The 14,725-nt window shown below is 47.3% G+C and overlaps 1 protein-coding gene across 2 annotated transcripts in view; it reads left to right on the top strand.

Annotated features, from left to right (window-relative positions):
- The window catches only part of RNMT (RNA guanine-7 methyltransferase), a 152,161-nt gene that overhangs the window by 18,120 nt on the left and 119,316 nt on the right, over nt 1-14,725 (top strand). For both annotated transcript variants that reach the window (XM_086965559.1, XM_086965558.1), the window contains one exon: nt 2,934-3,059. In XM_086965559.1, coding sequence (XP_086821685.1) covers nt 2,934-3,059 — 126 coding nt within the window. The remainder of the gene's footprint in view (nt 1-2,933; nt 3,060-14,725) is intronic.

Raw genomic sequence — 14,725 nt, 5'->3', positions numbered from 1 at the left:
CTGTCATAGAATAAGAGCACCGCGCGATTGGACTGCCAGCCACACACACTTCCTGTGCTGTGCGCAGCGCATACACTAATGCACAGCCCGCAGAGTGCAGAACCTGTAGGCCGGAGTGCGTGGCCGCGAGTCACAGGCAGACAGAGGTGCTGCTAGGCAGTTTGATGCAAGCCTGGGCGCACACTGCGCTGCGAGGGCCCAGCAGCCACCGTGCCGGCGCTACACACAACACACACTTAAAGGACACATGAATCTATGGTTCCTATTATTATTTGCCGTTTGTATAGAGCACTGGCGCATTTACAATGGTGTCACAGCGATTTGGCAGTTCGGCCATTGCTTCGAGCCTAAGCAGTGGGGTGCTGGGGCCGTGTTGGGGAAGGGGAGTCCAGACCCCAGAGGTCGATTTGGCAAAGTTCAGGATGAGTGCAGATACCTGATAAACCAACCAACGTGGGCGGACCAGCTCCCACTGGGTGATAAACATTTGACATTCTTCAAATATTTTCTGTAAATCCGAGCTCCTATTCTGCTTAATGATAGAGACCCGTTGCCCTGTGCCCCGCCCCTCGCTGTCAGTTCCACCCGTGGTCTCTTCACCCGTGTGCCCAGAGCTGATGCTCTGAGTGACCGGTGCCCACAGCTCTGCCTTGTGACATTTCAAACCCCCTCTGCTACTGGGTGCAAGGGTCGCGTCTGTAGTAATGGTACCCTGCCCAGGGTCCCCTTCCAATTTGAACCGATCCCTCCCATTGAGCTAGGGTGGTCTCGCCGGGTGCCCCCTGCCAGTCTTCACTTATTGGTCTCATGTGGGTCCAGATCCGTGCACCCCTAACTGGACTCCCTTGCCCCCTACATTTCAGTGGCCTCCCCTGTCAACAGATCTGCTGTGTCTTCAGCTGCGTCCTGCCCCAGACTCTCCGTTTGAGCGGTGGTCTCACCCTGGCGCAAAGCCTCCGCCTTTAACTGCCCCTCCTCCCCCCTTAACTGGCATCTCCCGGACCCTCGCCGTGTTAGAGTGCCTCCCCTGAGTGCAGATCTGAAGGCTTCAGCTGTGCACCCTCCCCTGTCTCCCTGGTACTAAGCGTTGGTCTCACCCTGGGACAGATGTGTGCTTCCCAGACCCCCAGCAGTGTGTGCGCGCCCACCTGTGCGCAGATCCGATCCCCCGTCCCCTTAGTCATTGAGAGGTGGTCTCACATGGGTTCAGGTCGGGTGGCCTCCGCTGTGTCCCCGCGCACAAGAGTTCGGCGCAGCCCGCTGTAGTCTTGTTTTTCTCCTGCTCGTTGCCTGCACAGTCAGGAAGTGAAAGCCTGCCTCCGCCCGCCCACCGCTGTGCAGCCTCTGAAAGTTTAGGGCTGGCTCCGGGCTGCCCGCCCTCCGTGGCCCAGCCCCCGCCTGACATCAGCCAACCCCCAGGGCTGCGGCTGATCTTTGCCCCCGGTACAGGGCTCGATGCTTTTGTTGGTTCGAGGGGCTGGGCTGCACTGCCGGTTACACTGCAGCTCCCAATCTGGTGTGAGCAGTTTTCTTGCACACACTGACGCCTGTTTTTTCTGCAGGCAAAACCCTTTCTGTAGAAGTACATCTGCATATCCAGATTTGATTGAAGGAGCAGCCGCTTGTTACTTGTTACTGATAACATAAATAAATCTGATTCAGTTGAAGTGATTTGCATACAATCAAACACTGTGAACAGGGAAGCCGGGATTTTAAATCTAATCTTAGTGCTGCAGATCATCTGGTATATTTAATAAGGACACGCAATGATCTGCAGCGAATTCAAGGACTTCTTATATTTTTAAGGGTTCCCAGTACCCTGCCTCCTCCATCAGATGAATTCCCAGACCTAGCCTCTCTGGGTTTTTGCTTTGACTGGTGTCGGCCATTCCGTCTTGCTTTAACTTTACTCTTTCTTTTCTCTTTAGCGCTTTGAAGCTCTTTGTCTCATAAACTCTATGCAATAGTCTGAGACCAGCTTGGCCTGATGTGAGGTGCCTATATGCGGATTAGTTTCTCTGTCAGGTCTAACATTAGACACTTTCTCTCAGCCTGTTGGAGGCCTTGGCCAGTTTCTCATGTGTGGTGTTTAATAGTCTCTCAAACCTCTCCTAGGAGGGCGAGTGCCTTCCCTTTTCCTGGCGCTGAGGGAAACCAGCCTTGGATGGTGCAAAACGGCTGCAGCTCCTCTTTATTCACATATTGATATGTAAAACTCACATACATAACATCATTGCCCCACATTTGTCTGTAGCTCAAAACCAGTGGTCCTTAATCCAGAACAGCACCTCGTGATAGTGACTCTCTGGCGGCGGCGAATCTTCAACCGCGAAGACGCATGTTTCTTTGGGGGACCACACTAGGAGGACTGTACCCACTCACACTCCAGCACTCACAGAAGAGTGAGCAAGAGGATACATCGCGTCCCAACCTGCAGACACAAGGCGCCAAAGTGCAGTCAGGGTACTGAGGACATGCACTGAGGCACACTCCTGAGCCACACGTCACTACGCAAGCCGTGCCCTTGCGCCCACATAGGCTGGCTGTGCTTGCTTCCCTGCCCCCTCGCTGTGCTTGCTTCCCTGCCCACTCGCTGTGCTTGCTTCCCTGCCCCCTCGCTGTGCTTGTTTTATAATAGGCGTACAGTAGCCACCTTTTTTGTGGCACATATTTCAGTATAAAAAAAGTCGTTGTATCAGCTTGCCATGGTCAGACAGATTGGCCTCACCAGTGCTTGTTGCATGTTAACTTGATTTCAGACTCTAGAGCTCTTTAGTGTTTAATACCAAACACATGCCTCCATCAAACTGTATTGTGTGGTGTGAGACTGTGAACTCTGTTGCAAGTCTGTTTTTATTTGCAGAATAAGCATGAAAGTGGTTCATTGATAGTTGAGAGCGGACTATTTACCCATCATACTACTTCTATCACAGGAGAGTTTATTGAAAAGGTGCGACAGAGGAAAAGAAGAGATATCAAAGTGCTTGATCTCGGATGTGGCAAAGGAGGAGATTTGCTGAAGTGGAGAAAAGGCAGGATTGACAAACTTGTGTGTACAGGTAAGCACATGGCTTTTCACAGATGTTGCTGCTTTTACTTTGCTCTTCTCAGTTGTTCCATATTGTGAGGCATGAGTAAGCCATCATTTTTATTAAAATCTCTTTTGTGATACTTATAGTTTTTTTGTATTCCTGTTATATCTGTACTACCAGTCAAAGGGCCTGGTGGGTTGAGGCATGAACTGCAGCGATACAGGTCTTTCATTGCTGCAATCTAAGTAGATGGTTTGAATGTCTACAACAGAGTTTGTGTGCATTTCTGTGACCTTTGCTTCACATGCCGAAATCTCTCTAAAATGGCCCTTGGGTGAAAAGTTAGGCCTATGTGGGCGTGGTATGTGTAACTGCAGGTCGCGGATGTATGACATTACCACGCATGCTTTTACCACGCATGCTTTTACATCGCAAGTTTTACAACGCATGCCTTTACAACGCATAGTGTTGAGGGTTGCTGGATAGTGAATAGTTTAATTTACTATTCCAACTCCAGTCCCCGTGGATAGTAGGGAAGGTGTTGGATAGTAAATTAAATCTATTCCCTATCCTAAAGCGCCCCCCAGCGCAATGCGTTGTAATGGTTTGCGTTGTAAAAGTTGCGATGTAAAGGCACTGCGTAGTAAAAGGTGCATTGTAAAGGATGTTTCCCCCCGGTCGCTTGGTTTAGTCCAGGAAGGGACGATTTAGCCTTCCAGCTTTTTCAGATCGATAAAATGAGCATTGAGTTTGTCATAAACTTATAAACATCAATTCGGTTTGAACTTGACACCTTCAAATTACAACCAGATCTATGTAGCAACTGCATATTCTATTAAGGTAATAAACTCCCTTTTTTGCCTGCAAGAATTACGTTTTTAGGTTGCCGAGGTCTGGAATGCCAAAGACATCTTGGGGACTTTCAGAAAGTTGACCTGTGAATGCTTTCCGTTCGTGGCCTGCTATTTGCCTTGTGGTTTGTAACTCAAGTTTAGATTTGCTGGTTTCGTATGCTTTAGACTGTGCAGATGAAGTTCGTACCTCCCCATGCTAAAGATGTTTTTACAGCATTCTTCCATAAACTCATTTTCTGTAATAAACAGGCTTTTAAAAGTTACATTTGATCTCATCACATATGCTGGGCATTCAAGGACTGAGGTCAAATGCAAAGCTGTGTTTTCGTGGGAGCCTGGTTATTTTGCTTTCTGCTGACTTAAAAGTAAGAGCATTTATAGGAAAGAGGAATGCAGTGTACTTTCTTCATGGAGCCTGCTTGTGCCCTTTTTAGGTCTAGCCTGGGCAGAGAATGTGCTGCTCTGCGAGCCATGCTGTATTGGAGTATGGAATAGAAGCCCTGCCCACTCTCTGCCCATATTTGTCATTGGCTTGTGCCATTGTCCTTCATAAATGCTAGCTTCTGATTCCTTATTAAGCTTGTTAGTCCCACCTTAGTACCGCCTTGTCTTCATTTGTAAACCTCCCAGGAGGACTGGCCCTTTTACTTCGGTTGTTACACAGTGCGTCTTTAGTCTGTAAGCACTATTTTCTTTAATGACTTTCTCTTACTGCAGGAGGGACTCTTGTGTGCAGTTGTGACCACCGACTTGTTTATTTAACTCGTAGCCAGCTGATAGCTCTTCAGGGGCCATGGGAGACAGAAGGCATATGAGATGCTGTGGTTGTTCGTAGCCCACATGTGCATGTGGTAAAATGATTAGGTTGATTGCTGCTTCTGCCGATAAATCCTCCACTTTGCACTTTAATTGAATTTGATTGCTAACTTCTTTTTAACATCTTTTAACTTCTACTTTTTAATACACTTATTGCCACCCTCTGACACCGCGGTGTCCGTCTGTTAGAGCGAACCTGCGGGTCAGCGCTCTAGTTTCCATTTTTCACGGGCATATAAACGGACGCTGGTGCGACCGCGCAATATATGAGACGCTGTGGTTGTTCGTAGCCCACGTGTGTGTGTGGTAAAAAGATTAGGTGAATTGCTGCTTCTGCCGATTAACTCTTGCACTTTGTTTAGATGGTATTTTTATTGAATTTGAATTTCTAACTTCTTTTTAACATCTTTTAACTTCTACTTTTTAATACGCTTATTACCACCCTCTGACCCCATGGTGTCAGTCTGTTAGAGCGAACCTGCGAGTCAGCGCTCTAGTTTCCCCTTTTCACAGGCATTATAAACACACGCTGGCGCGCCCCAAAGGCAAGCCCGTTTGCGCCCGTCCGCACACTGACCACGCACAACGCCAGACATGCTGCCCGTTTGGGGAAAAAAGAGGCAGATGAAGGGAGACATTATTACACAAGTAGGGAATTGCGGGATCTGAGGGAGGCGGGGGGGGTCGCGTTGGCACGCTTAGATATGCAGACAGCCTGAACAACATCAGATTTTGCTAGTAGGGATACCCTTGTGTGCGGTCTGCTTAATGTCAGAACACACAACCTAGATGTTTTATTCATGACAGAGACATGGACACATCCGGGATCAGACGTGGAGCTGGAATTAGCCTGCCCACCGGGATACAAAGTATTCCACAAGCCACGACCCAAAGGGAGGTGAGGTGGGGTCGGGATCATGTTTAAAGAGATCTGGGACTTTGTCCCTTTGGTTGTTGATGAGGTCGAAGGCATAAAAATGCTGTGTTTCTCATTAAAAGATCACAAGGGACAAGTGTTGACTGGACACTGTGCTTCAGACCTCCCGGGGCAGCAACTTAAGTTCAGCAGCAGGCATTTATCAACGTTTTCACCAATATGGCACTCACCCACTCCAGATTACTTATCATGGGGAATTTTAACATGTGGTGCAACGGGAATATGGATTCAAACTACATGAGTCTTATCCACTCCTGTAAGAACCTTAACTTAACACAATGGGTCACAGAACCCACACATGAGGGGGGCACATTCTGGACCTCATTTTTGCGGAAGAACAAGTTGCTGGGGGGGTAGACACTTTGCCGGTGGATTGGTCCTACCACCATTTATTAAAATTTCAGATATATAATCTGAAAAAGATTGACCCCAACATTATTGGGTCGAGGAAATGTCAAGTCAGGGACTGGAAGGGACTCTTGCAAACAGCAAAGATCTCCACAGTATTCTCTATGAAGGGAATTTTTGAGGAAGGCAGACCGGTGGAGGAGAACCATGTGACCTTTTTCGAACATATAAATACCAGGTTAGATATGGTTGCTCCTCAAAAGAACTACAAGAAAACTGGCAGACCATCCACACCATGGTACAACGAAAAACTTAGAACTCTAAGGCTAAGCTGTAAGTTAGCAGTGAGAAAATGGGTAAAGGCATACACAGACGAGGACAAAGCCCTCTGGAAAAAGGCAGTAGCTCACTACAAGAGATAAATTGGTATAATAAAAGCAAAGTATTATGCAGATTTTCTTAAACGCCTCAAATAGTGTCAGAAGTATTTTTAAAATAGTGGGGGAAAAAGCCAACCCAGAGTGCGCAAAAAATAAAATACAACCTTCACAGGATCTTTGTAACAACCTCACAACTTTCTTCGAGGAAAAGATTACTCTAATCATTGATGGCTTTAAGAGGAGTAGCACATGACTGAGGGAAATGCAGAGGTAGAGGCAATAAAAGCACTTCAGGAAAAGAAGGAAAGAGAAATTATGGGGGAACACTCCCATCTTCTAGATTACTTTGAGCCCCATCTGTGGAGGACTTCATAGAGATGCACTAGGTGTTTCCTCAGGCTCTTCGCTGGACCCACTACCACACAGAATATAGAAAGAGCTGAGTTCAGAGCTATTTCCGACAATCACAAATCTGTAATCAATCACTTACCAGTGGGTTAGTGCCGGATTGCTGTAAACAAGCGGTGGTGACACCTCTGTTGAAAAAAGCTACGCTGAACCCAGCTTGCCCTAAGCATTATAGACCTATCTCCTTGTTGCCCAACCCGATAAAGATCATAGAGCGGGTGGTCAGTAAGACAGTCTCCCAATTTCATGAAACCAATGACAAACTGGAGGACGTGCATTTGGCTTCCGTCCAGGACATGGGACGGAGACAGCTCTGGTAACCGTGTTGGGCGATCTTCGAATGCGGACGTTCAAGGGGCAGTCAGCAATACTGATTCTGCTTGACCTGTCAGCCACTTTTGACACGGTTAACCATGAGAATCTTCTGGTCACGCTCAAGGACATAGGGGTAGTGGGCACAGCATTTAAATGGTTTCAATCGTACATCTCCAACAGACGACAGGCAGTGGCTTTTTCACCTTTTCAATCAGAGTTCACCAGTAATCCATATGGCGTCCCTCAGGGGTCTGCTATCAGTCCGATACTATTTAACGTCTATCTGAGACCCTTGCTGGCTAATATCAAAACTCACACGGTCAGCCTTATTAATTATGCGGATGATACGCAGCTTATCCTGTCCGTGGAGGGGGGCCAATTCACTTGACTTGGAGACTCCCATGCCTGCATGAAGGATGCCTCATGCTGGCTGAGAGAAAACTCTCTACAATTCAACGCAGATAAGACAGAAGTCCTGTGGTGCGCAGCAGGCAAAGTTCCTCTCCCACTTACAAATGATTTTTGGCCTATACCAACCACTACTCCTCTAGTACCCTCAGAGATGGTGCGCAATCTAGGAGTTATGTTCGAAAACAAATTGAGCCTGGAAACTCATTTTAACAAAACAGCTGGTTGCTGCTTTGCCCTTATCAGGGTGCTCCGGAAGATTCTCTCGATGTTACCCTCACAGGCCAGGGCACTGGTAGTTAGAAGCGTCATTTTAAGTAGACTGGACTACGACAACGTGTTGCTGATGGAGTCTCCAAAGTATCTGATTGAGAGACTGCAGAGGCTCCAGTCAATGGCAGCTAAGCTAGCTTTATCGAGACCAAGACACTCTTCCGCCTTGCAAACTCTGGCGGAGCTGCATTGGCTTCCAATGTCAGAGAGGATAACATTTAAATCCCTCTGCATTGTATTCAAGGCTCTGCATGGTGCTGGTCCTATACCCTTGCAGAACAAATTTGCATGGTACATCCCCACCCGGAGTCTCCGCTCCTCATCGGCCAATCTGGCTACGGTGCTTAAATTCAGAAAGACAAAATCAGGTGGGAGAGCCTTCAGCATTGCGGCTCAAAACTTTCGAATAGACTCCTTACTGACATTAGGCAGTCAGAAGAGCTGATGCAGTTTAGGAAAAGTAAAAACCTGGCTCTATCCCAGGAAATGATCTATCTCATAATTTGTCTGCCTCGACCAATTGGATCACTGCAGGTTGTCCTTCTACTGCCGATTTGAGCACCTGTCTCATAGCGCCAGGATACCCTTTGGGTGACAGTGCGCTTTACAAGTTTTTAATACAATACAGTATAAGGGGGTAACTCAGCCAATCCTTCAAGCATTTGCAGTGCAATAGGACTCTCATTTGCGAGAGTTTAGGCTATTGGCATTGGAAATGACGATGCCTTTTGTTTGTTTAAAAAACCAAAGCCTAAATAAAAGGCATTGTCATTTGCAATGACAATAGCTCAAACTCGCATAAATGCGAGACCTATTGCACTGCAGATGTTTGTTTAAATTTTCTTTTGGACATAGCCATCTCAAAGGGTATCATCTCCACACAACAATTTCTCACGTTTTGCAAAATTTCTCTTCTTTGGTGGTTCCATTCCATTTGTGAAACTGCACAAAGTACAAAACCGCATTTCATTCTCGACTCCAACCTAACATATGATGATCTTGGGCAATTTACACTGTTTGTGGTCCATTCACTGTCAAGATCTTTTCACACGAAAGAGCCAGCCACATTGTAACACAATTTAAGAATAGTTTTCATTTTGATGTGTAAAGCATGTGCTTTTTATGACCTCTAAGGCAACTCAGTTTGGAGAGTTTTTTTTTTTTGATTTTCCAAAACCTTTATTGAAAAGTTCAGCATCTCCGGAATATAATACTGCATCAAATCAGAGCATCATACATGGCAGATTATTGTCAGTGCACATCACGTCAAGAGGTGGATCGATCAAGCAGAGGCATTATCAAGCTCAATACAACAAACCCTTGATTAAGCCAAATCTAACTGCATAGTGTAGTGTCAGCACCTTAGAGGAGAGGACAAGCTCGGCACAAGGATGTAGGGGACAGGGAGGGAAGCTGTTACTGACCAGATCGGCACAAGGATGTAGGGGACAGGGAGGGAAGCGGTTACTGACCAGGGGAGCGTGGGGGAGGCAGTCCGGCTCGGGTGTGCACGAGTGTGAAGGTAAGTCACCAGGGGGCCCCATATGTCAAGAGGCCGGGATTGAGCAGGCATCAAGTCCCAGAATTCCGAAAGTAGAGTCTGACATCTGGAGGCGTCCTCAAGCCACTGGGCAAACTTTGGTGCTGGTCTGCGCCCCAACACATGGCCACCCTGCGCCGCGCAAGGACCAGCAACATTGCGACCAGTCGACGAGAGGCATCCAGACAGAATTTAACAAAGCCCAACAGACACAACGGTGGGTCAGGTTGAACCGGCGATGAGGTAATCTCGGAGATAGCCGCACATACCTCCCGCCAGAAATCTGACACCCTAGGGCACACATCCAAGCCAAATGAGCAAAATCTGCGGCAGAGGCCGAGCAGCGCAGACATCTGTCGTCCGGTATGAGTCCCAATTTATGTAACTGCGCGGGTGCGATATACCCTGTGTAAGTATTTAAAGTGAATCAGACGGAGGAAATAGTTTGGAGACAATTTTTTAGTTTGAGTATAACCATAGAGCCAGGCTGCTTGGGAAATGTCCTCACCCTATGTCACTTGGGCACTCTCAGTGGAGATTGAGGCGGTCGACAAGGTGATAGCATAAAGTTTGGTCACTGGCTTCCGTGGGGAGGGGGTAGGATAGATGAAGTCAAGAGCGGGCATCGATGGAGGTGGCTGGTGAAATGTGGGATGTAGCTCCCTGCAGATCGCCCGCAGCTGGTAAAACAGCAAAGTATCCAGAGGACCGGAGGAAGCCGGAAGAGAGTAGAAAGTATTTTTGGGAGATAGATCCACCAGTGTGGACCGTCCAAGACGGGCGACGTGCTTGGACATGCCAGATGGTTGGAGAGGAGGAAAAGTTGGGTGGCACACAATTGGCATACTATTAGCTGATAGCATGGGGAATTGGAGAGGCGACACCAGTCAGTCAAATTCACTTTATTCGGTTAATTAAAAGCATACTACAAAAAATACATAAAATGTTACAATTACCCAGTATTAACATAATACAGAGGAAAATATTATGTGAACCTATACAAAACACATCTTAGTAAAAAAGTAAAAAATATTTCAGTGAAAAATGATCTAATTCATAGTAATCCTTTGATTCCTTATTCTGACCACCACAGTTAGACAACTAGCAATGTTAAAAATTTCCCACACATTCGTCAGCATCTGTAAATTCATAAATGCAGGTTTAGCCTATAAAAATCCTTTGTCCCTTAAAATAGGTAAAATAAACCGTCTCCGTATATGGATAAAATGATCCAAAATAAGTTAAAATGCATGGAGTCCTGGGTCGAAAAACTGTCACAAGAACAAACACCAGATCCTCAATCTTTTTCCATCCCTTCAGTTCGGCCAGCAGTAAATGTAATTGATTAAATCTAAATCGTACTAATAGGAAGAGGTGATGGTGGTTTGTAACTAGATTTAAATAGGGTTCCATTGTACTTGAGGTGGACAATAATTGATGTATCCGCACCATCGTTTTTTTGATCTCACTGGCCTCCCTATCCATCTGTGCAACCTGCAAAAACGTGTTTTTTGCCCAGAACAAATCTGCTTTAATCAAATTTTCTGGTGAATTAAATATTTCTGGCCTTCCTAAAATAGTGGCGAGCTTTTTAACGTGGTTCAGCCAAGGGACACTACTTGCATGATCAAGTGTTAAACAATCGGGAATAACCTCCCGATTCATCCCTAGCTCAGGGTTTGTCCAGATGCCTATCCACTTTAAAAAGGGTGTCATACTGATTAGGTCAGATACAAAGCCTAACCCAATTTCTTGATGAATTATGAAAGAGGATGTTGACTGAGGGACAGATAACAAGTTTCTGAGAAATTTATTTTCAACTATTTGAATGTCCCTCAAGTCCCTGTATCCCCATATGTCAGATCCATAACATGCTATGGTGATACATTTGGCCCTATAAATGTTTAGCATTGCTTGCATGGGCTTTGCACCCAATCTGCGGGCAAAGTCAAGAACAGCTAAGGTGGATCTGGCCATAACATTTCTTTTAGCTTTCATTTGTGGTATCCATGATCCCTTTCATCAAATAAAACCCCTACATAAGTGAACGAGTTAACCCATGATATCACTTTATTTTCACAAACAAGAGTCTTTAATTTCCTTGGTTTACACCCTAAAATCATTGTGTGCGATTTAGAAAAATTAACATCCAAGTCTAATGACTTCATAAAAACGGCAAAGGAACTTAAAAGATGCTGGAAGCCAATTGCAGTTCTAGCTATCAAGGCAGCATCATCCGCGTATAAGAGAGCCGGGATTAACCGCTCTCCTACATGTGGAATGTCCTTGCTTGCTCCTATTAACATGGTCTACAAATTATTAATATATAAGGTAAATAGGAGCGGCGCTAGAATGCATCCCTTTCTCACACCTTTAACAATACGGATGCTGCTGGTAAGATGGCCTTTTTGGTCGAATCTAACTGTAGCAAATAGGTCTTTATGCAAATCAGCCAGAAAATTTACAATATTCTTATCTAGACCGAGTTTTAATAACAACTGCCAGAGTTTAGATCTATTTACTCTTATCGAAAGCAGAAGAAAGGTCCATAAAGGCTAGATAGAGTGAACCTTTCTTCATGATCGTATATTTCCCGGCGAGCAAAGATATATTTAAACACTGGTCCATGGTTCCTCTCCCTTTCCTAAACCCATACTGTAGGTTTGAGAGGATATTACTATCATTTCACCAATCCGTGAGTTTCCCAAGGATAACTCTACCTAAAACTTTCACAGCAGAGTCTATCAACGAGAAAGGCCTATAACATTGAGGGTCTCCTCTTTTTCCCTTTTTAAAAACCGGGACTATAATTGACCAAGACCAAGATTGTGGTAGACCAAACTTGCATGCCGCAGACAAAACATTAGCAAGGATATAAGACCATAAAAAAACATTAGTTTTAAAAAGATCCGCCAGGACCCCATCCGGACCAGGTGCTTTATTACTTGACATCTGGTCAATAGCCACAGCTACCTCCCTAGCAGTAAACATTAGGGTGTAGTTCTCCACGCCATTTGGTGTACTTTGGGTCTCCTTTATCCCCTTGGTCCCCGTAAATATTTTAAAGTGGTTAAGCCACTCCACTTCTGGGATGTTACTGTCCAACAAGCCGCTCTTATTATTTGAAAAGAACTGCTTGTTGACAACATGCCAGAACTTCGCGCTATTTTTAATTACGTCTGTGGAAAGAAATTCAATCCATGCTTCCTCTTTAATTTCTTTTTTACCTCCACCGGAATGATGGGTAGCCACCGTAGGGCTGGAGGCTCAGATACGGTGCTACGGCAGGTGGATGCCGGGGCAGGGTTGGGAGGGTCCGGATTGCAACTCTGGGGCAACAAGAGAGCAGGCAAAATGTGGGTCCCCGACAGAGGCAAGGGGCCTGGAACAACCAGGGGCGAGAGCAGCGCCAGGTTCTCAGGACTGAGGCCGTGAAGTAGGGGCGCACCCCGCCCCGGGAAGCAGCAGCAGGTGTGGTGGAAAGGTCAGGGCTGTCCGCAGTAGCTCACAGGGCCCGCTCAGGTCAAGCTTGAAGCAATGGGAGGTGAGCCAGGCGTATGGGGACCGCTGCAGCCCGACAAGTCCAGAATAGGCCCCAATGGAGCCAGTCACCTGGGGTCAGATGTGCCGGGCCCGCAGCGTCACAGGCCGCCGGAGGAGGCTGCCGATGTGAGTGCAGAAGTGAAGATCCCCGCGCAGAGCTGCAGCAGTTGGGACGGGAGCCCGCACCAACCCGGGTCAGACGTGGCGGGGAAAGGCGGGGTACACACCGCTCAAGTCACCTGGCCTGGGAACCAAAAGGAGACAGAGGAGCGGCGGGAGGAGCGGGAACAAACAATGGCACCAGATGTATCTTGGGCCCGGGCGGTTCAGCCTGTGAGCCCCCAACCTCGCCGCAGAGCACCCCGGTGGCGCTGACAGGCCAGGAACCCCAACGACACTCAGGCTGCACGGAGCCCCCGGCAGCACCGCTGGTATCTGAGTAGGAGGGGCCGGGCCCGGCCAACCCGCGAGGCGTAGGCTCAGCACCGCAGGCAGACAGTAGATCCTAGCCCCAGAGAGGTTCCAGGAGGCGGGAACAGCACCAGACGATGCTGCAGGTAAGGAGTAGACAGGGTACACTGGTTTTGGCTTGTAAAAGGACCGTCGCCTGCTGGATTTTGTTGGATCTTGCGCTTGGCCGGCAGAGCCCACTTAAAGTGCGGCCATCTTGCAGCCGGCCAAGCCACGCCCTCCCAACTCAGTTTGGAGAGTTGAATAGGTTTAAAGGCAAATTTTAATGAATGCTTTTGTGGGTATTTACTGACCTTATCAATATGTAGTCCGTCTGCACCTGTGCCTTTTTCGGAACACATCATTACTGGATATAAAATATTCCATCATTTGTTCTTGCAGGCACTCAGGTCATTATTTGTATGGTGCATCAGGCGCAGTGGCACAGGGGCCAAAAGGTTTAGGAAATCCATTGAATACTGATTATTGCTCTGTTACTACTAAACAAGCCGTCACAAGTGCAGTTGCTGTGCAGGCACTAGTGCCATGCTTTGAATGAATGATGCTGCAGGTGCTGTGGCACAGGGGCCAAAATGTTCCGGAAACCCACTGAATACTGATTATTGCTATATGTTACAAGTAAACAAGTGGAGTTAGTTTGCAGACACTAGGGTCATGGTTTGAATGGTGCAGCAGGTGCAGTGGCACAGGGGGCAAAAGTTGTAGGAAACCCACTAAACACCGATTATTGCTATGTGTTACTAGTAAACAAGCGGTCACATGTGCAGTTACTTTGCAGGCACTAGGGTCATGGTTTGAATGGTGCAACAGGTGTAGTGGCACAGGGGCCAAAAGCTCTAGGATACCCATCAAACACCGATTATTGGTATATGTACAAGCTTGCTCTTTATGTGATGTATAAAATAAATCTGATATACTGTGTAAAGAATGGGTACTCACAAACTTTCTTTCGGGGGCCAAATGTACAGTGTGGTTTGTGGCCGGGAGCCGCACCAGTGGGGGAGGGGCGGGGCTAGAGCAACAAAAAAACTGAATATGAGGTTGAACACAGGTCCCTGCAGCGGACGGCTTCGTCCACTGAGCCACCAGACCCGGCATAAACACACATCTCTCTCTCTGTCTCTGTCTCACCCTTCTCTCTCTCTGTCTCCCCCCTCTCTCTCTCTGTCTCCCCCCTCTCTCTCGCTCGGTCTCCCCCCTCTCTCTCTCTCTCTCTCTCTCGGTCTCCCCCCTCTCTCTCTCTCTCGGTCTCCCCCCTCTCTCTCTCTCGGTCTCCCCCCTCCCCCTCGCTCTCTCTCTCTCTCTGTCTCCCCCCTCTCTCTCTCTGTCTCACCGCTGGGTGGAGAGCCCCTACTCTCTGGGAACAGAAACCATGCACATCATGGGCAGTTGTTTCACAC

The sequence above is a fragment of the Lissotriton vulgaris genome, chromosome 4_1 (genome assembly GCF_964263255.1).
Source record: "Lissotriton vulgaris chromosome 4_1, aLisVul1.2, whole genome shotgun sequence".
In the NCBI taxonomy this organism is placed as follows: Eukaryota; Metazoa; Chordata; class Amphibia; order Caudata; family Salamandridae; genus Lissotriton; species Lissotriton vulgaris.
The sequence above is the reverse complement of the archived record's forward strand: the minus strand, read 5'-3'. Positions and strand labels throughout refer to the sequence as shown.